Source organism: Chiloscyllium punctatum, chromosome 1, assembly GCF_047496795.1.
Source record: "Chiloscyllium punctatum isolate Juve2018m chromosome 1, sChiPun1.3, whole genome shotgun sequence".
In the NCBI taxonomy this organism is placed as follows: Eukaryota; Metazoa; Chordata; class Chondrichthyes; order Orectolobiformes; family Hemiscylliidae; genus Chiloscyllium; species Chiloscyllium punctatum.
In genome coordinates, this window is record NC_092739.1 from 133,981,995 (window position 1) to 134,002,240 (window position 20,246).

Genomic DNA, 20,246 nt, shown 5'->3' on the forward strand with positions numbered 1-20,246 from the left:
GGGGAGGAGAGGATTCAGTTATAGGGGAATTTTGAAAACCTGAATTAAAGGAGGAGGTAAGAGTACAGAACTTAAAGGAAGTTATTAAAGTCTCCAGCACAGACTCAAATAGGACAGAGTGTTTGGAAAGCATTAGCAATCAAACTTCAAACACACTGGACATACGAATGACAATGAGAAGAGGGATGATTAATACAGGACTCAAGGTGTTATTACTGAATGCACACAGTATAAGGAATAGGTAAATGAGCTTTTGGCGTAGATCAAAATTCGAAGGTATGACATGGTGGGCATCATGGAGAGGTGGCTGCAAGGGGATCAGGATATTCAAGGTTGTACATCCTACTGAAAAGATAGGCAGGTGGGCAGAGGGAATGGGTTCTCTTATTAGTAAGAAATGAAACTAAATCAGTAGTAAGAAACAAAGTTGGTTCAGATGATGTAGCATTTGTGTGGATAGAATGAGGAACCACAAAGGTTAAAAAAAAACGTTGTTGGCGTTACGTGCGGGTCTCCAAACAGCAGTCAGGAGCTGGAGCGCAAGATACACCATAGAAAAGATGTGTAGGAAAGACAAAGTTACAGTGATCATGTGGGATTTGAATATGCAGGCGGACTGGGAAAATCAGGTTGTGGTGGCTCGCAAGAAAAGGAATTTGTGGAATGTCTACAAGATGGCTTGTGGTGGAGCCCACGAGGAAACAGACAATACTGGGTTTAGTGTTGTGCAATGAGGCAGACTTGATAAAGGAGCTTAAAGTGGCAGAACCCTTAGGAGGCAATGATCATAATATGATTGACTTTACTCTGCAATTTGAGAGGGAGAAGATGGAATCAGAAGTAATAGTACTACAGCTGAATAAAGACAACTACAGAGCCATGAGGGAGGAGCTGGGTAGAATTGACTGGGAGAGGAGCCCAACAGACAATAGACAATAGGTGCAGGAGTAGGCCAGCACCTCCATTCATTATGATCATGGCTGATCATCCACAATCAATATCCTGTTCCTGCCTTATCCTCTAACCCTTGATTCCACTATCTCTCAGAGCTCTATCCATCTCTTTCTTGAAAGTATCCAGACACTTGGCCTCCACTGCCTTCTGGGGCAGAGCATTCCATATATCCACTACTCTCTGGGTGAAGAAATTTCTCCTCAACTCTGTTCTCAATGGCCTACCCTTTTTTATAAACCGTGTCCTCCAGTTCTGGACTCACCCATTAGCAGAAATATGCTTCCTGATTCCAGACTGTCCAATCCATTAATAATTTTATACGTCTAAATGGAAAGACAGTGGAACAGCAATGGCAGGAGTCCCTAGGAATAGAAATTATAGAGTCATAGAATCCTACAGCACGGAGACAGACTCTTTGGCCCAAACTGGTCTATGCTAACCAAAATGTCAGTCCACGCTAACCCCATTTCCCTGCACTTGGCCCATATCCTACTAATCCTTTCTTATCCATGTATTTGTCCAAATGCCTTTTAAATGTTGTTAATGTACCCGCCTCAACCACTTCTGCTGGTAGCTCATTCCATATGCACACCACCTTCTGTGTAATAAAAAGGTGCCCTTCAGGTTGCCTTCTATTCTTTCCCCTCTAACTTTAAACTGATACTCTGTCATCCTTGATTCCCCAACCCTGGGAAAAAGACTGAATTCACTCGGTCCATGCCTCTCATGATCTTATACACCATGATAAGGTCCCACCTCAGTCTCCTACGCTCTAAAGAAAAATATCCTAGCTTGTCAAACCTCTCCCTATGACTCTGACCATTGAGTCCAGGCAACATCCTTGTAAACTTCTTCTGCATTTTTTTCAGTTTAATAATATCCTTCCTATAACGAGGTGACCAAAACTGAACACCATACTCCAAATGCAGCCTCACAACATCCTGTATAACTGCAACATAACTTCCCAACGTCTATACTCAATGCCCTGACTGATGAAGGACAGTGTGCCAAAAGCATTCCTTACTGTCTTGTCAACTTGTGATTCCACTTTCAGGGAACTGTGCACCTGAATTCCAAGATCTCTCTGTTTCACTACACTCCTTAAGGCCCTACCATAATACCCAATCCTGTCTTGATTTGACTTTCGAAAATGCAACATCTCACACTTATCTATATTAAACTCCATTTGCCATTTCTTGGCCCACTTCCCCAGCTGATCACGGTCCTGCTGCAATTTCTGATAACCTTCCGCACCATCCACAATACCGCCTATTTTAGTGTCATCTGCAAACTTACTAATCATGTCTTGTACATTCTCATCCAAATCATTGATATAGATAAGAAACAGTAATGGGCTCAGCACCTACCCCTGAGGCACTCTACTAGTCATAGGCCTCCAGTGTGAAAAGCATCCTTCCACTATTACCCCCTGCTTCCTACCATTAAGCCAATTTTGTATCCAGTTTGCCAACTCACCCTGGATTCCATGCAATCTAACTTTCCAGAACAGCCTACCATGTGGAACCTTATCAAAGGCCTTACTGAAATCCATATAGATTACGTCGACTGCCCTGGCCTCATCAATCTTCTAGGTCACTTCATCAAAGAATTCTAACAAATTTGATCTCCATGTTGACTACTCCTAATCAAACCCTGTCTTTCCAAATGCATGTATATCTCCTCTCTCAAAATCCTCTCAAGTAACATACCCACCACAGAGGTTATGTTCTGGTCCACAGTTCCCAGGATTTTCTTTGCAGCCCTTTTTGAATAATAGCACAAAACATTGGCTACTCTCCAGACCTCCGGGACCTCACCTGTGGCTAACGATGATTTAAAAATATCAGCCAGGGCCCCACAATTTCTTCTCTAGCCTCTTGCAGTGTTCTGGATATATCTGGTCAGGACCAGGAGATTTATCCACCTCCTCTACTGTGATATGGAATGTCTGCAAGATATCACCACTAACTTCCCCAAGTTCCCAAATCTTCATGTCTTTCTCCATGGTAAACAGAGAGGAGAAATATTCATTGACGACCTTGCCCATTTACTGCAGTTCTACACTTACGTGTCTAATTTTGTGCTTGAGGGGCTCTATTCTCTTTCTAGTTATTCTTTTACCTTTGATATACTGAAATACCTCTTTGGATTCATGCTAACCTTCTCAGCCAAGACCATCTTGTGCACCCTTTTTGCCCTCCTGATTTCCTTCTTCAGTAAACTCTTGTATTCCCTGTATATCTGCAAGGATTCCCTTGATTCCAGCTGCCTGTACCTGAGCCATGCCTCTTCCTTTTTTCTTGCCAAATATCTCTTGTTACCAAGGATTTCCTATTCCTGCCAACCTTGCCCACCCTACTCATAGGAACACATAAACCTTAAACTTTATCTCTCTCACTTTTAAGGGCCTCCCACTTGCCAGAAGTCCCTGCAAGCAAACTACCCCGACACGTTCCAGTCTAATTCCATCAAAATTCACCTTGCCCAAATTTAGAATTTGAACCTGTGGATCAGTTTTGTCCCTCTCCATAACTAATTTAATATTAATAGAATTATGGTCACTGGTCTCAAAGTGCTCCCCCACTGTTTAGGATACAAATGCTACAGGAGGATAGAAAGGGAGGCAAGACAGGAGGGGGAGCAGTGTTTTTGTTAAGAGATAGCATTACAGCTGTGCTGAGGGAGGATATTTCCAGACATACAATCAGGGAAGTTATTTGGGTGGAACTGAGAAATAAGAAAGGGATGATCACCTTATTTGGGATTGTATTATAGACCTCCAAATTGAGAAACAAATTTGTAAGGAGATCTCAGCTACCTGTAAGAATAATAGGGTGGTTACGATAGGGGATTTTAACTTTCCAAACATAGACTGGGACTGCCATAGTGTTAAGGGTTTAGGAGAGAAATTTGTGTGTACAAGAAAATTTTCTGATTCAATATGTGATGAACCGACTAGAGAAGGTGCAAAACTTGACCTACTCTTGGGAAATAAGGCAGGGCAGGTGACTGAGGTGTCAGTGGGAGAGCACTTTGGGGCCAGCAACCATAATTCTATTAGATTTTAAATAGTGATGGAAAAGGATAGACCAGATCTAAAAGTTGAAGTTCTAAATTGGAGAAAGGCCAATTTTGACGGTATTAGGCAAGAACTTTCAAAAGCTGAATGGGGACAAATGTTCGCAGGTAAAGGGACGGCTGGAAAATGGGAAGTCTTCAGAAATGAGATAACAAGAATCCAGAGAAAGTATATTCCTGTTAGGGTGAAAGGAAAGGCTAGTAGGTATAGGGAATGCTGGATGACTAAAGAAATTGAGGGTTTGGTTAAAAAAAAGAAAGCAGATATAGACAGGATAGATCGAGTGAATCCTTAGAAGAGTATAAAGACAGTAGGAGTATACTTAAGAGGGAAATCGGGAGTGGAAAAAAGGGGACATGAGATAGCTTTGGCAAATTGAATTAAGGAGAATCAAAAGGGTTTTTACAAATACGTTAAGTACAAGAGGGTAACTAAGGAGAGAATAGGGCCCCTCAAAGATCAGCAAGACGGTCTTTGTGTGGAGCCACAGAAAATGGGGGAGATACTAGAGTATTTTGCATCAGTATTTACTGCAGAAAAGGATATGGAAGATATGGGCTGTAGGGAAATAGATGGTGACACCTTGCAAAATGTCCAAATTACTGAGGAGGAAGTGTTGGATGTCTTGAAATGAATAAACGTGATAAATCCCCAGGACCTGATCAGGTGTACCCTAGAACTCTGTGGGAAGTTAGAGAAGAGATTGCTGAGCCTCTTGCTGAAATATTTGTATCATCGATAGTCACAGGTGAGGTGCTGGAAGACTGGAGGTTGGCTAACGTGGTGCCATTGTTTAAGGAGGGTGGTAAGGACAAGCCAGGGAACTAGTGGACTAGTGAGCCTGACGTCAGTGGTGGGCAAGTTGTTGGAGGGAATCCTGAGGGACAGGATGTACATGTATTTGGAAAGGCAAGGACTGATTAGGGATAGTCAACATGGCTTTGTGCGTGGGAAATCATGTTTCACAAACTTGATTGAGTTTTTGAGGAACTAACAAAGAGGATTGGTGAGGGCAGAGAGGTAGATGTGATCTATATGGGTTTCAGTAAGGCGTTCGACAAGGTTCCCCATGGGAGATTGATTAGCAAGGTTAGATCTCACAGAATACAGTGAGAACTAGCCATTTGGATACAGAACTGGCTCAAAGTAGAAGACAGAGGGTGGTGGTGGACAGTAGTTTTTTAGACTGGAGGCCTGTGACCAGTGGAATGCCACAAGGATCGGTGCTGGGTCTTCTACCTTTTGTCATTTACATAAATGATTTGGATGCAAGCATAAGAGGTATAGTTAGTAAGTGTGCAGATGATACCAAAATTGGAGGTGTACTGGACAGTGAAGAGGGTTCCCTCAGATTTACAACAGGATCTTGACCAGATGGGCCAATGGGCAGAGAGGTGGCAGATGGAGTTTAATTCAGATAAGTCGAGGTGCTGCATTTTGGGAAAGCAAATCTTAGCAGGATGTATACGCTTAATGGTAAGGTCCTAGGGAGTGTTACTGAACAAAGAGACCTTGGAGTGCAGCTTCATAGCTTCTTGAAAGTGGAGTCACAGGTAGATAGGATAGTGAAGAAGGTATTTGGTACGCTTTTGTTTATTGGTCAGAGTATTGAGTACAGGAGTTGGGAGGTCATGTTGTGGCTGTACAGGACATTGGTTAGGCCGCTGTTGGAATATTGCATGCAGTTCTGGTCTCCTTCCTATTGGAAAGATGTTGTGAAACTTGAAAGGGTTCAGAAAAGATTTATAAGGATGTTGCCAGTGTTGGAAGATTTGAGCTGTAGGGAGAGGTAGAACAGGCTAGGGCTGTTTTCCCTGGAGCGTCAGAGACTGAGGGGTGACTTTATAGAGGTTTACAAAATTATGAGGGGCATGGATAGAGTAAATTGACAAAGTCTTTTCCCTGGGTTTGGGGAGTCCAGAACCAGAGGGCATAGGTTTATGGTGAGATGTGAAAGATATAAAAGAGACCTAAGGGGCAACATTTTCACACAGAGGATGGTACATGTATGGAATGAGCTGCCAGAGGAAGTGGTGGAGGCTGGTACAATTGCAACATTTAAGAGGCATTTGGATGGGTATATGAATAGGAAGGATTTGGAGGGATATGGGTCCGGTACTGGCAGGTGGGAGTAGATTGGGTTGGGATATCTGGTCGGCATGGACGGGTTGGACCGAAGGGTCGGTTTCCATGCTGTACATCTCGATGACTCTATGTTACCTCCATCACCTGTCCTGTTCTATTTCCCAAGATCATGTCGAGTTTTGCCCCTTCCTGAAGAGGATCCTGTATATACTGCTTGAGGAAACTTTCCTAAATGCACTTAACAAATTCCTCTCCATCTAAGCCCTTAATATTCTGGCAGTCCCAGTCTATTTGAGGAAAATTAAATGCCTTACTTTGACAACCTTATTGCTCCTGCAAGTCTCCCCAGTCTGCATATTTGTTCCTCTAATTCCAATTGATTACCTGGGGGGCTATAGTACAATCCCAATAACGTCACCGTCCCCTTCATATTTCTTAGCTCCATCCACATAGCCTCACTGAAGTAATTTGGGAGACAGAGTAAAAATTCAACCCAAGGAAAACGAAGCATGATACAGGGAGGATGGCTGACTTAGGCAGTCACGGATAGCATAAAAGCAAAAGAGAAAGCATATTATGTTGCAAAGGACAGTGGAAAACCAGAAGACTGGGACGCTTACAAAGACCAACAGAAGGCAACAAAAAAGAAATAAGAAGGGAGAAGACTAAGTATGAGAGTAAGCTAGCCAGTAATATAAAGGAAGACTGTAAGAGTTTCTTTAGATATATAAAGGGAAAAAGAGAGGCACAAGTTGACATTAGATAGCTGGAAAGTGGCACTGGAGAGATAGTGGGAATTAAGGAAATGGCTGAGAAACTGAATAATTACTTCACATCAGTCTTCACAGTGGAAGACATGAGTAATATCCCAAAAATTCAAGAGAGTGAGGGGGCAGAGCTGAGTATGGTGGCCATCAGCAAGAAGAAATTGCTCGAAAAACTGAGTGGCTTGAAGGTGGATAAACCTCCAGGACCAGATGGACAACACCCCAAAGTTCAAAGGGAGATAACTGAAAAGATAATGGAGGCATTAGTGGTAATCTTTCAGTAATTGATTGAGTCAGGGAGGGTCCCAGAGGACTGGAAAATCACTAATGTCACACCCCTGTTTAAAAAGGTGTAAGGCAAAGAATGGAAAATTACAAACTGATTAACCTAACCTCAGTCATCGGTAAGATCCTGGAACCCATTGTGAAAGATGAGATTTCTGAATACTTGGGAGTTTATGATAAAATAGGGCAAAGTCAGCATGGTTTCATCAAGGAGAGGTGATGCCTGACAAATCTTCTAGAATTCTTTGAGTAAGTAAGGTTAGACCAAGGGAGCCAATGGATGTTATCTATCTGGACTTTAGAAAGCCTTTGACAAGGTGCCACACAGGAGGCTACTGAGTAAACTAAGGGCCCATGGAGTTAGAGGCAAGGTGCTAGCGTGGATAGAAGCTTGGATGTCTGGCAGAAATCAGAGAGTGGGGATAAAAGGGTATTTCTCAGGATGGCAGCCAGTGACAAGTGGTGCTGTGCAAGGCTCAGCATTAGGATCACAGATTTTCACTTTATACATTAACGATCGAGGTGAAGGAACTGAGGGCATTCTGGCTAAGTCTGCAGACGATACAAAGATAGATAGAGGGACAGGTTGCATTGGGGAGGGGGGGGGGGGGAGGCTGCAAAAGGATTTAGACAAGTTAAGAGAGTGTGCAAAGTGGCAGATGGAGTACAATGTAGGAAAGTGTGAAATCATGCACCTCAGCAAGAAGAACAGAGGCATGGACTATTTTCTAAATAGAGAGAAAATTCAGAAATCTGAAGTGCAAAGAGACTTGACAGTTCTAGTCTAGAATTCTTTCAAGGTGCATTTGCTGGTGGAGTCAATCGTTAGGAAGGTAAATGCAACAATGACATTTATTTTGAGAGGCTTCGAAGTACTTTTGAGGCTTTATAAGGCTCTGGTCAGACCACATTTTGAGTATTGTGTGCAGTTTTGGGCCCCAAATCTCAAGAAGGGTGTACTGACCCTGGAGAGTGTTCAGAGGATGTTTGTGAGAATGGTCCCAAGCATGAACAGTTTAACATATGAGGAATATTTGAGGACTCTGGGTCTATACTCAATGGAGTTTAGAAGGGAATCAAAAGGAACTTACAGAATAATGAATGGCCTGGACAGAGTGGATGTTGGGATGATGCTTCCATTGTTAGGAGAGACTAGTACCCAAGGGCACAGCCTTAGAGTAAAGGGAAGAGCTTTTATAACAGAAATAAGGAGAAACATCTTCAGCCATAGAATTCATTGCCACAAAAGGCTGTGGAGGCCAGGTCATTGAGTATATTTAAGACAGAGATAGAAAAGTTCTTGATTGTCAAGCGGATCAAGAGTTATGGGGAGAAAGTGGGAGAATAGAGTTGAGGAACCTATCAACCATGATTGAATGGCAGAGCAGAGTCAATGGGCTGAATGGCCTAATTGTTTGCTCCTATGTTTTATGGATCACGGAGTGCCCTATCATTTATGAATTACAAAGTACATGACACAGAACTTTATACTTACGTTAAGTTCTATTTTTAGTTTATTTGATTCCCTGGTTAGATCATTATGATCAATGGTCACAATTTGTTGGTAAACCGTTTTAAGTCTTGTGAAAGAATGGAATATAAGATTACAGAACTTCTCAGCATTATGTCAGGGTTAACGGTCTACTTGCACAATCTGGTTTTACTTCTAAAGCACCATAATTGTCTCCAGTCTCAACCGCCGGCTTCATCAATTCTCTTTAACACCCCTTCAGCTACTCTCTCCTCCACCTTCATCATTCTACTTCTCTCTCTTTCGAGGTTCATCATTCATCTCTAAGCTTCATCGTTGTTGTTGTTGTTCTCCTCCTCCTCCTCCTCCTCCTCCTCCTCACTCTCGCCTCCAAGCTACATCATTCCCGACTCTTTTCCCCAACTCCACCATTCTACCCTCACTTCAAACATTTACCCTCTTTACCACCGCCCTGTTGACAGGCTTATGATTGGTCACTCGAAGTCGCGGTCTCTGTGACGTCGAGGACCTACGACGCTATCCACACACCGCCAACCAATCATAGCCCGCGCCCTCACACATCAACCAACCAGGATCCGGCCTGTCCCCCGGCTGATGAAGGACCAATAAGCGATAGTTACGGGTTAGATTGGGTCATAGGCAGCCAGTCAGGGAGCAGGAGTTGACCTTGTGACACGGACGTCAGTTGGGGCCTACACTTGCTGCTGCCTTTGGGGGAAGTTTTGTTGTTTGAGTGGGGCCGTGGAGGGTTGTTGAGTTTTGGAGCTGTTGTCGGTGAGTGAGCGCTCTCTCCTAGGGCGGTAAATGGTCACCTTTAACTCTCTGTGCTCAGTGAAATGTGTGGGGAAGTGGCCGTGACCTGTTAGGTAGGCCGTGGCGGTGTCAGGTTATTCGCAGGCCCAGGAAGTAAATAACAAGGCAGCAGTTCCCAGCGCTTGCTACCACTTCGACGGCCCCCTTTGCTAAACCGAATGAATCAGAGAGGATAAACTACAATGATTTTCGTTTTTAGACCCTAACAGCATCATGCACAGAATTTGAGGCTGCGGCATATAAGACGGTAGGATGCCGCAGGGGTATAAAAGATTATTTATATATTTATTTTTAATGGGCTGTGGGCGTCGCTGGCTAGGCCAGCTTTTGCTGTGCGTTTCTAGTTCCTTAAAAATTCATCACATTACTGTGGTCCAAAGCATAACGCTACGGCTCTGGATTGCTCATTTAATAACATTGTCGCCATAACACTACCTCCTTGCCTGCCCTTCAGACTTTAGTACCCTGATAGCTGAAAGCACAGGCACCAAGAACTGTTAAATTGGAATGTTAAAGTTAAAAACCACACAACACCAGGTTATAGTCCAATAGATTTATTTGGAAGCACTAGCTTTTGGAGTTGTCAACCACCTGAAGGAGTAGCAGCGGTGTGAAAGCTAGTGTTTACAAATAAATCTGTTGGACTATAATCTGGTTTTGTGATTTTTAATTTTGCCCACCCCAGTCCAATACTGTCTCCACATCGAAGTCAGATGAATGTAGGTACCCACCTTGGTGAGTTGAGGAACTAGCAATTACAGAAATGGAGTGTTCCCAGGCTTTTGGGGGAGAGGGAAGAGTTAGTGTGGATTTTCAGTGGGATGTTGGGTGATTAGGGTTAGGGAATTTGGAGTTAGGAGGAAACTAGTTTTAAAAAAAAGTGTAGGAATTGAGATTTGATAAAAGTTAGAATGTGGTGTTCCAAGAGGATTAGTGTAGAGGCTACTATTAGTTCATACTATAAAGAACTTGGAATTTTAGCCTAATAACAACAAATTGCAGACAATTTATCCTTTGTAGGATGACATTATAGTTAAAACTGCAACATGATCCAATAAATAATTGGAAAACTTGTAGATTTGGCAGTAAAATGGCAAATTAACCTGGATTAATTTGAGATGATGTATAGAAATCTTATCAATGCTGTAATAAAACTGAGTGGTGTGGAAGAGCAAATTGACCTAGAATATAGGTAAATAGTCATTTAAAGCAATATTCTATCTTAGCTAGATTAAATACCGAGAAAGCCCTAGAATTTGTTTCTAGAAGTATAGAATTCAAAAATAGGATCTCAGACCCTGTTTTTGCTAAAACTGCATGAGGCACTAGTCCCACCATCTTTAGTCAGAGCCATACAGCACAGAAACAGACTCTGTCCAACTCATCTGTGCTGACCTGACATCCCAATCTGATCTAGTTCCATTTGACAGCATTTAACCCATATCTCTCTCAATCCCTTCTATTCATCTACCCATCCAGATGCCTTTTAAATGTTGTAATTGTATCCACCTTCCCTAGCTTGGCAGCTTGTTGAGATGGTGGTGTGTGTATGGAAAAAGCTATCCTTCAGGTCATTTTAAAATCTTTGTTCCCTCACCTTAAATCTATGCCCTCTAGTTTTGGACTGTCCTCTCCCTAGGCAAATGTCCTTAGCTATTTACCCTATCCATGCCCCTCATTATTTGATAAACCTCAGCCTCATCTGGTGAACATTTTGAGCTCCTTTGTAGAAAGATACTGGTCTAGAGGCAGACCAGAAAGGTTCACTAGGCTGATAATAGGTATGGGAGAGATTGTCTTAAGAGTCTGAGAGACATACAGCACAGAAACAGACCCTTCAATCTAACTTGTCATTCAAACCAGATATGCTGAAATAATCTAGCCCCATTTGCCAATGTCCCTCTGAACCCTTCCTAACATTACCCATCCAGATGCCTTTTCAATGTTGCAATTGTACCAGTCTCCACCACTTCCTCTGGTAGCTCCTACCATTTACATGAGAAAGTTGTCCCTTTAGATCTCTTTTAAATCTTTCCACTTTTGCCTGAAACCTATGCCCTCCAGATCTGGACTCCCACGGGTCTGGACTCTTTTCCCCCCAACTACCTTGTTTCTATCCATGCCCCTCATGATTTTAAAAACTTCTGTAAGGTCACCCCTCAGCTTCTGATGCTCCAGGGAAAACCGTTTTAGCCTCACCCTTTCGCTCAAACCTTCCAACACTGGAAATGTCCTTGTAAATCTTTTCTGAACCCTTTCAAGTTCGCAACATCTAATAGGAGGGAGATCGGAATTGCATACAATATTTCAAAAGTGGCCTAACCAATGTCCTAGACAGCTGCAAAATGACCCCCCCCCCACTCCTATATTCATGCTCTGATAAAGAGAAGTTAAGGTTGAGTCTGAGGAATGAGAGGCATATACAGTATTCTTAAGGGACTTAAGGGAAGATTTGGGAAAGCCACAGACCAGTGAATATTGGGAAAGTTAAAATCACCCATTACCGCAACCCTGATGTTTTTACATCTTTCCACAATGGAAACCTGGATCTCCAGAACATTAGGTCTCTGGATTAATAGTCTAGTGATAACACCACTAGGTCATTGCCCCCTCCCCCCCCCCCCCCCCCCCCCCCCAACATAGTTTTACTAAGAATGCAAGAAGGAGTATAACAGGTCAGATGAGCTTTGTGCCTGAATAGATACAAAGACTAAGATGTGGAAGCCATTACAGAAATTTGGTTGGGAGAATGGCAGGGCTTCAGCTCAATGGTGCAATCTACATATTGTTTCAAGAATCTCTCCTGGATGCACCTATCAAATTCTGTCCCATCTAAACACCTGTCACTAAGGGATTCCTAGTGAATATTGGGCAAGTTAAAATCACTACAATTCTGGAGTTTTTACCTTTTTTAATTATCTGCTTCCATATCTGTTTTTCTAATTCCTGTTAGCTATTCAAAGGCCTAAAGTATAACCCCACCATAGTGATTGTACATTTCTCATTGAGTGCTACCATATGGCCTCGTTGGATGAATCCACTAAGAAGCCCTCTTAGTAAAGCTGTGACATTCTCCTTAATAATAATGCAAATCCGTCATTCTTTTTATGACCTTCTCTATCGTGCCTGAAACATCTAAGCCTTGAACGTACAGCTGATAGCCCTGCCCTCTTCTCAACCAAATTCTTGTAATGGTGGCACATTTTATCCATGTATGTATTCATGCACAACTCTTCTGACCTATCTGTTATAGTCCTTGAATTCTTCAAAAGAACTTCAATAGATTTCCCTTTCACAAGACTATGTTGACTGTTGCAGGTGTCAATGACCTAATGATGTTATTGCTTGACTATTAATCCAGAGACCCAGTGAATGTTCTCGGGACCTGGATTCCTGTCATAGTGTCTGTTGGAATTTGAATTCAATAAAATTGGATCATGAAACTCATCTGGTTCACTAACGTCCTTTTAAGGAAAAAACCTGTCATCCTTGCCTGGCCACATGAGACTGCAGATCCACAGCAATGCGATTGACTTAACTGTCTTCTAGGCAATTATAGGGGGGCAATAAATGCTGGCCTAGCCAGTGACACCCACATCCTGTGAATGAATTTTTAAAAACTGGTAGGTTACACTGAACTTACCTAATGTGGCCTGCTAAGACTTCATTAATAACAGCTTCCAACGTTGTCTAGAGGAGGCAATGTTCTGGGGATGTGATTTTGAATCCTGATGGTAGAATTTGAATTAAAAAAATATTTGGAATTAGAGTTTAATGATGTCCCATGAATCCATTGTCGATTGTTGGCAATATCTATCTGGTTCGTTAGTGTCCTTTTTTAGGGAAGGAAACTGACATCCTTACCTGGCTGACGTACACATGACTCCAGTCCCATAGTAACGTGGTTGACTCTTAACTGCTGTCTGGGCAATAATGGATGAGCAATAAATGCTGAACAAGTCAGCAATGCCCTCGTCCCATTAATGAACAAAAAAATCCAACTCTGGAGTCAGCCTGGCCAGGTGATCAAAGTTTAGGGGACAGTGATTATAATTCTAAGTTTAAAGATAATGGAGTTGTGGATAGTGAGAAGGGGCATATCAAAGGACGCATCAGGATCTAAATCAGGTGGAAATCCTTACAGAGAAATGACAGATTAGTTTAACGGAATTAAGTCTGGACAAGTAAGGTGATGCATTTGACCTCCCAAAGTGCAAGACGAAAGTAAACAGCCGGGCTCTTGGGATCATTGATATGCAGTGGGATCTTGCGCTCCAAGTCCATAGCTCTCTGAAATTAGCAGTGGCTGGATAAAGTGGTAATGAAAGCATATGGCATTCTTATCTTTATTAGTCAGCACGTTGAGTGTAAAAGTTGGCAAGTCATTTTGCAACTGAATAGGACTTCTGTCAGGCTGCATTTGGAGCACTGTGTGCAGTTCGGGTCACTGCACAACCGGAAGGATGTGGATGCTTCTGGAGAGAGTGCAGAAAAGGTTTAACAGGATATTGCCTGGATTGGAGATTGGGTAAACTTGGATTGCTTTTGTTAGAGCATTGAAGATTGAGGGGATCTGATATCTGTATATAAAATTACCAAAAGATATGCTGGATAGTCACTTTCCTAGGTAGAAATCTCAAATGAGAGGCATGGATTTGAGGTGATAGAGGAAAGTTTAAAGGAAATATGAGTAAATATGTTGAATTGTGAAGGGGTCATTGAAGGTTACAAAAATACATAGATTGTGAGTGGGTAAAAGTATGGCAAATTATATATGATGTAGGAAATTTGACGTGATAAACTTTAAAAAAAAAAGGATGGTGCTGTGATGGTTCTGGGCTGCCTTCGTGAGCACAACCTAGCTGGATCCAGGCGCATTTGTAACCATTAAGTAGATATTTAAATACAATAATGCTTTTCACAAAATGTATTAGTCTAAGACTCTTGTTTAAAATTATGACAATATAGTGTGGGCTAAAATGTGTCTGTAGTGTTGACTTGTAACTCAGTGAAAAGAGTAGAAATAAGTTTCATTCTTGATATCCAATGTGAATTTAAGGTTATTACTGCAAATCTACTATTATGTTGAGAAAATTTGGTCTGCAGAATTTTGTTTCATTTGTAATTATTTTTGTCTCCCTGTTCTGATCTACAGCAATGGTCTGCATTCCTTGCATAGTCATTCCAGTCTTACTGTGGGTTTACAAGAAATTCTTGGAGCCTATCTTATATCCTTTCATTTCTCCATTTATCTCCCGTCTATGGTCTAAGCAAGCAGTGAAGGAGAAAATCACTACACCGAAAGCTGAAGCTTGTAATGGAACAGTAAAGGTAATACAGTTACTGTTTTCACTTATTGTACGCATTAGATTTCTTTTGCTTTCTGAATTCATTGTGGTTGATTTAAGGATGGAGAGTTTAATTGGACTAATACTGAGAATGATTTGGCATGGTGGCTCAGTGGTTAGCACTGCTGCCTCTTGGTGTCAGGGACCCAGTTTTGATTCCACCCTCTGGTGACTGTGTGGGATTTGCATAATCTCCCAATGTTTACATGGGTTTTCTCCAGGAAGGTGTGCTCTGGTTTCCTCCCACAGTCCAAAGATGTGCAGGCTAGGTGGGTTACCCATGGAAATAGTGATACAGGGCTAAATTTGGGCTGTGGGTGAGATGCTGTTCAGAGGGTGGTGTGGACTTGATGGGCTGAATGGCCTGCTTCCACACTGTAGAGGTTCTATGATAACGTTCAGTCGTGCTGAAGGTTCCATAACCATGAATCCACAAGAATTACATTTGTGTCCATGATTCCTATGACTTGCTCTGAGCCAGATATTTGAGAGAAATTCCGAAAAGCTTTCTCGACTTTTCAAGCTTAAGGACAAATTTCCAATCTAGCTATTCTCTCCAAAATTAAGGAAAGGAGATAGGGTCAGGATAAATGGAATTTACCTTTTCCATACTCTGAGATGTACAGCATGGAAACTGAACCTTTTGGTCCAATGTGTCCATGTCGACCAGATATCCTAACCTAACCAAGTCCCATTTGTCAGCACTTGGCCCATATCCCTCTCAACCCTTCCTATTCATGTACCCATCCAGATGCCTTTTTAAATATTGCAATTGTACGAGCCTCCACCACTTCCTCTGGCAGCTCATTCCATGTACAAACCACACTCTGCATGGAAAAGTTGCCCCTTAGTCTCTATTATATCTTTCCCCTCTACCCTAAACCTATGCCCTCTAGTTCTTGACTCCCCACACTAAAAAGGCACATTAACCTCTCCTTCCTTCCTGATCTTTAGTGATATTGATTCCTTATTAAAGATGTACAACTTCCCAAATGTTGTCAGTTGCTCGGTTGTGGGGGTAGGTCAGCTTAACCAGATCTGGTTCTGCCTTCAGTACCTTGTGTCAATTTTCTTTGAACCAAAAGTAATTAATTCTGAGCAGACTGATCCACATTGGGCATCTTGCTTTATTTGGCTCAGCGAACCGGGATGCGAATTTGGGATATAGATATCTTTTCTTTCAGAAGTGATCATACTGGCTACAATGGACATGTCTGATTTGGACCAGAACTCAGTTACAATCAAAAAGGTATTAAGTCTACATTCTAAAAATTGGCAACTTCATTACTATCCTGCTTTGTATCACGTCGTGCTAACTTGGATTTTTTTCCCCAATGCTCATTTTTCTGTTATGATTGTTACAGGGGAGAAAGAACAAATGTAAGAAAGTGAAGGCATGTGAGATGAAAGCTCAGAAACTGCTAACTGTAGAGTTTTAGCACAGATATCTACAGTGCTGCACAGACCACTGAATGAAATCATTAAACAGCTGGCATTAATAAAGGAAGCAAATATTTCTGTGTTTATAGTGTTATTTTTATAGGACAGGGGAGAAATATACAGACAAAGTTAAACTCTTCTAGATCTGAGCCACCATTGTTCATTCCAACGCAGATGTTACCTCATTTTATGAAATTACGCATGGCACCATTTTGAAATTCTCCTCTTCCAATTAATATCGACTATATTGTTCTCAATTTAGTACCAGTACTTTTATCATTTTGAACATGTTTTGAGGAGGTTGAAATGCTTCCTGAACTAGGAGCAAGATAGAGTTCGAACTCTTCTTTAATGTACTATTTTATAAAAATTTTAGTTGAAGACTGCCAGATGTACCTGCAAATTGTCACTCAACCAGTGACATTGTAGATTTCTGAAGAGGAGAGTACCTGTATATGTTTCTATATTCTCTGCTTCCTGACGTACCAGTTTCCTCTCCTGCTATCCTGACTTAAAGCCAAAGCCATACATTAACAATCTGCCTGTTTCTCTGTGCAGGTATTTATCTGGTTAAAATGAATTTTGCATCTTTTTGTGTATTGAACTTGCATTAATTGTTTTCGAGCACATTATCCAAGTTCATGATTCCACAGCATTACCCACAGTCAGCCTCAAGAGCAGTGAGAATTCTGCCCATACCTGTTAAGAGACAGCTTGTTAACAGTCTTGTAAAAGTTTTAGCAATCAGGGATGCAGTCCATTGGGGGCCTTTAACAGTAGTTAATTTTCACTTAGGTTTCTTTTCTTTGATCACAGTTCAGTAAAAGCTTGTGTTTTTAATGTGTTATGATCTCCTCTTTTGCTTGCTATGCAAGGTCTTGGCAATTAGGCAGCTGTTTTGTGACCAGCTGCTGAAATGTGTACAGGAGAAGAGAATTTATCAACTTTCTCTTGGACTTATTTTTCTTTGTGGATTTTCTCAATTGTTTCCACTTTATAGCTGATTTTTAACATTAGTTATCCTTGTATATTTTTTTGGCTACAATTTCACTTAATTTTGTTTTGCTGTGAATCTGCATCGGGTTTTCACTAACCAGCCCGTATTAATGTGCTGGCAAGGGTAGTTTCCTTGTAGTCAGTGATAAATATCAGGGTATCTTGTTCATTATGGGGTTTGGGTTTGTTTAGTTGGTCAGGAGCTGGTCAATGGTCTCCTGAATATTGATGGGATTGAGCTAAATTGTGATGGCCCCTTTTTTCATTGGCAGTCAAGTAACCTAATGAGCAAACTCAAGTAGACAGTGGCTACTGTGAGGCAGACTGAGGACAGTGTTCGTTCAGTTGTCAATCACCAGATATGTCTGTCTTTGCACAATGTAGTTCCACGAGCAAATCTGAATGTCACATTCCTTTTGCATCACTGAAAACAGCAAGGTGATTGAGAATTTAAAGTTGAAGTTAATTATAGTAATTTAATTATAGCCAATTTTGGTAGTCTGGACAAATTAACTGAGTGGTTTGGTGGTTTCAGAACAGTATCTGCAGAGTCATGATCCTTCACGTTGACTTTTCTTACTGAAACCCACTAAGTTTTCTGGAAAGAGGAAAAATAATACTGTGCTGCTTTGATTTCTCAGTTGCTGATTGTTTTGTCTTTTTTCTTTAGTCTGAATATACAGCTATGAACGGGGAATGGAATTGCATTGATAAAGCTACAGATGACATCACCACAAAAGGACCAACAGATGTTTCAGACAAAAAGACTGATTAAGACCTCTGTCAAGAAATGACCTTGCATGATGTGTTCTGAAAGTAATATTTTAAATAGAATGGAAGTAGATTTATTAACCATTTGACATTTATAGTGTCCAATAACATCTTGTCACTCTTGTGTTGCACCCTATAATACTGTGTAGTGGCTTTCTTTAATGCTGTGATATGATTCCCATTTTTGTGATGAACAAATTATTCCATTTGAATTTCATGTTATTTAAATTCTTTGATAGAGGAGTTATTGTGTTAATGCATATGTTCCTTAGCTGACACCATAGACTACAAAAAGGGAAATGCATCCTGGTTAAATCTGAGGAAAAAATAAGCTCACTTTGTATCCACAGTTGATATCATCATGAGACAAATGAACCAGTAGATCTCTGCTTCAGACCCTGCTCACTGTTGATTTAAGGAAATGTAGTTGACTGCCCATTGCAATAATGTATCAACTTTAAGATAATGAAATATCCTAAAGTGATCAAAGACTGCAATCTTGATAATTTGACAGAACAATCTACCTAACTGCTTATTTGTATCCTATTGTAATTAATTACTTGAATAAGAGTGAAAAGTTTCAGTGAACCACCATCATATCTGCTGATGCATGGATTATGGATGAGGGTCAGATTAACTTTGTCATTGACCTTACAATATATTAATCTTATTCTATCAAGTTAGTGACGGATACATGGTTGGCTATAATTATAGCTGAAGAAATATGCTTATAGCTCCAAGAGAATGAATGCCATCAGAGGAGTTACTAAATGGTATTTCTAAATGAGGAAAGGTGGAGGGTGCTACTGTTAAGAGGAATATTAGGAGAGTCTGTGTTGTAAAGGAGACGAGTGTGATTTAAAAAGAAAATATTACTGCCCATTGTATTATTAAGCAATGTTGACAATAATGTTTGAGATTTAGTATCTGCCCTATAACTAAACTGATACAAGTAATCTCTCTGAGCAGGGACAAATAGCTGAGAATTTCACTTCTGACTGCTGACCAAATGATATTCTGTATATTATCAGTCACAAATGGACTTCAGTTTGAGTGATATTTTGCAAAGGTAATTAGTTTGACAGACTCCAATATGTGCATGAAGAATGGCAAAATAAAAATTTAAATGATGCAAGGAGTATAACCTTCAGAGGGGAAGCAATCTGTATAACTGCCAGCTAGACTTTCAGACCATGTTGTGTTTATGTAAACAGCAAGTTCTCAATCTTAACTGAAATTAAAAGGCAAGGAAGTTTGAGAAACCAATGTCCTATTCCACCATTTCCTTCTAGATTATTTCCAATACACATGTAACCGCTAAGAGCCAGGAGAATTACCTAAAAATGTCTTTTCGCTGAGCAGCATACCGCAGTAGGCTATCTGATGTTCCTAGTTTCTTCTTTGTCAGGGTCCATTGAAGTGTCAGTTAATGTGATACATACTATTTACTATAATGTAAATATCACTCCCCTATGTTTTATCGCTATTGTTGTGAAGGACCTAAAATTGATTCGGTAAAGAACCAAAAGTGCTTGTCCCAATTGTGGAGCACTCTGAGGGAATTCTTGGCATTAACAGTTCACATCAAGATGATGTAAGAGGAAGGGAAGGAAATTAATTTTATTGTGTATAATTTGTAATGTAAGTATAATTTGAGGGAACAGAATGGTTAAAGTTGATGCAAAAATAATTTGAAAATAAATTCACAAAATAAAGTTGTACAGGATTTTTTGCTTAGTTTTGCTACATGTCAAACTATTTGTTTGTCAGATTTGTGACTTTATCACTTTGCTCCTCTCTCAATCCTTTAAATTGTGCTAATTGTTCCTAATTTCTGAATCTGCTGAATAATTTTCAAACTTTTAAGTATGTAAATCATTGAAAAGTTTTAATACAATCACAATAAGCGGCTAATGGTGTGCCAATTATTTAAATTTTACAGCAGCTATATTTGCTACAATTCAGTAAAAATATTTGCTATTATTTGCCTTGCTATTGAAAGTCCATTTAATTGAGTCCAGCTCTTGTATTTGTTCAGTTGGTTCAAACTAAAATTGTAGCATACTAAGTGTCAATTTCAGTCTAAATATCTTTTTTCTATTCTTGGAATCTGGATGTTGCTGACTAAGCCCTCATTTATTTCTCATCCTTAATTGCCTTAAGAGATGTGTTTAAGAATCAACCAAGTTGCTATGATAGACAAGCAGGAGGCTGGA

The 20,246-nt window shown here is 40.7% G+C and overlaps 1 protein-coding gene across 1 annotated transcript; it reads left to right on the forward strand.

The window, feature by feature from the left end:
* The first annotated feature begins 9,307 nt into the window (after nt 1-9,307).
* Nucleotides 9,308-19,751, forward strand: LOC140480016 (UPF0729 protein C18orf32 homolog). Its single transcript, XM_072574513.1, has 3 exons — nt 9,308-9,436; nt 14,631-14,806; nt 17,930-19,751. The coding sequence occupies exons 2-3, from the start codon at nt 14,633-14,635 to the stop codon at nt 18,032-18,034; spliced, it is 279 nt and encodes a 92-aa protein (XP_072430614.1). The 5' UTR covers nt 9,308-9,436; nt 14,631-14,632; the 3' UTR covers nt 18,035-19,751.
* Nucleotides 19,752-20,246: the final 495 nt, after the last annotated feature.

Coding starts and splice junctions, on each gene's coding strand:
- LOC140480016 (XM_072574513.1), top strand. CDS start 14,633: ATGGTCTGCATTCCTTGCATAGTCATTCCAGTCTTACTGTGGGTTTAC. Junction 14,807..17,929: donor CTTGTAATGGAACAGTAAAG/GTAATACAGTTA, acceptor TTTTTTCTTTAG/TCTGAATATACAGCTATGAA.